Source organism: Alligator sinensis, unplaced genomic scaffold (genome assembly GCF_000455745.1).
Source record: "Alligator sinensis unplaced genomic scaffold, ASM45574v1 scaffold65_1, whole genome shotgun sequence".
Taxonomy (NCBI): domain Eukaryota; kingdom Metazoa; phylum Chordata; order Crocodylia; family Alligatoridae; genus Alligator; species Alligator sinensis.
Window position 1 is genome coordinate 1348371 of NW_005842037.1, and position 786 is coordinate 1349156.

Consider the following 786-nt stretch of genomic DNA (forward strand, 5'->3'; position numbering starts at 1 on the left):
CTTTCAAGAAGAGAGAAAACACTTCTTTTTGGTTCTCTCCAATATCAGTCTGTAGAAAATATGATGGATATCCTTGTGCAACATTCTTTGATCCCACCTGTTTAACTTTAATGTTAACTTTCCACCAAGGTCCAACAAATGGAAAACGTCCAACCACAGCATATTTCTTCTGGGATGTTTCCTCCTGTATAATAACTGAAAATAATAATAATAAATTACAAATAGTAAGACTAAAAAAACTGTGATTTTAAATTTAACTACATTTTACAAAACAAATTCACTAGGTCAACAAGTTTAGAAATAGTTTTAACTTTATAATTTTGACAGATGTCCATAATTTCATTCCAGATCATACTAATCATCCTGGTTTTCCCCAATTTAAAAAAGAATAAAAATCGTAATTTCTCCCATTAAAACCCTCAAATCTGGGATAAATTAAAAGGCCCCTTGCCCCCCACCCCCCCAGCCTCCCTCCAGGCCTGCTGGTGCCCCCTACTCCCCTGCCACAACCCCCTGGCCCTGCTCGTGCCCCTCACTCCCTGCCCCCGCCCCAACCCCCTGCCGGAAAGAGCCCCCAGCTACCAGGGGCTATGGGGTCAGGGACCTGGGTCCACAGCCCACTGCTCCCGGTGGTAGCAGCAAAGCAGAACCTAGCTCCCCCCCACCCCTGCTGCCTGCCTACTGCAGGCTCTGATGGGGGGGGGCAACTCCCTGCTGCTGTGCACTCCCAGGAGGGCAGGGGGGACCTGTGCCCCCCAGATCTGTATATAGGGTGGGTATGGGCTG

The 786-nt window shown here is 47.2% G+C and overlaps 1 protein-coding gene across 1 annotated transcript in view; it reads right to left on the reverse strand.

Annotated features, from left to right (window-relative positions):
* Positions 1-362, reverse strand: part of HELB (DNA helicase B) — a 28473-nt gene extending 28111 nt beyond the window's left edge. The window contains exons 1-2 of the mRNA XM_025202790.1: positions 356-362; positions 1-195 (exon numbers count right to left, since the gene is read on the reverse strand). Of these exons, the coding sequence (XP_025058575.1) occupies positions 1-195; positions 356-362 (202 nt within the window). The remainder of the gene's footprint in view (positions 196-355) is intronic.
* Positions 363-786: the final 424 nt, after the last annotated feature.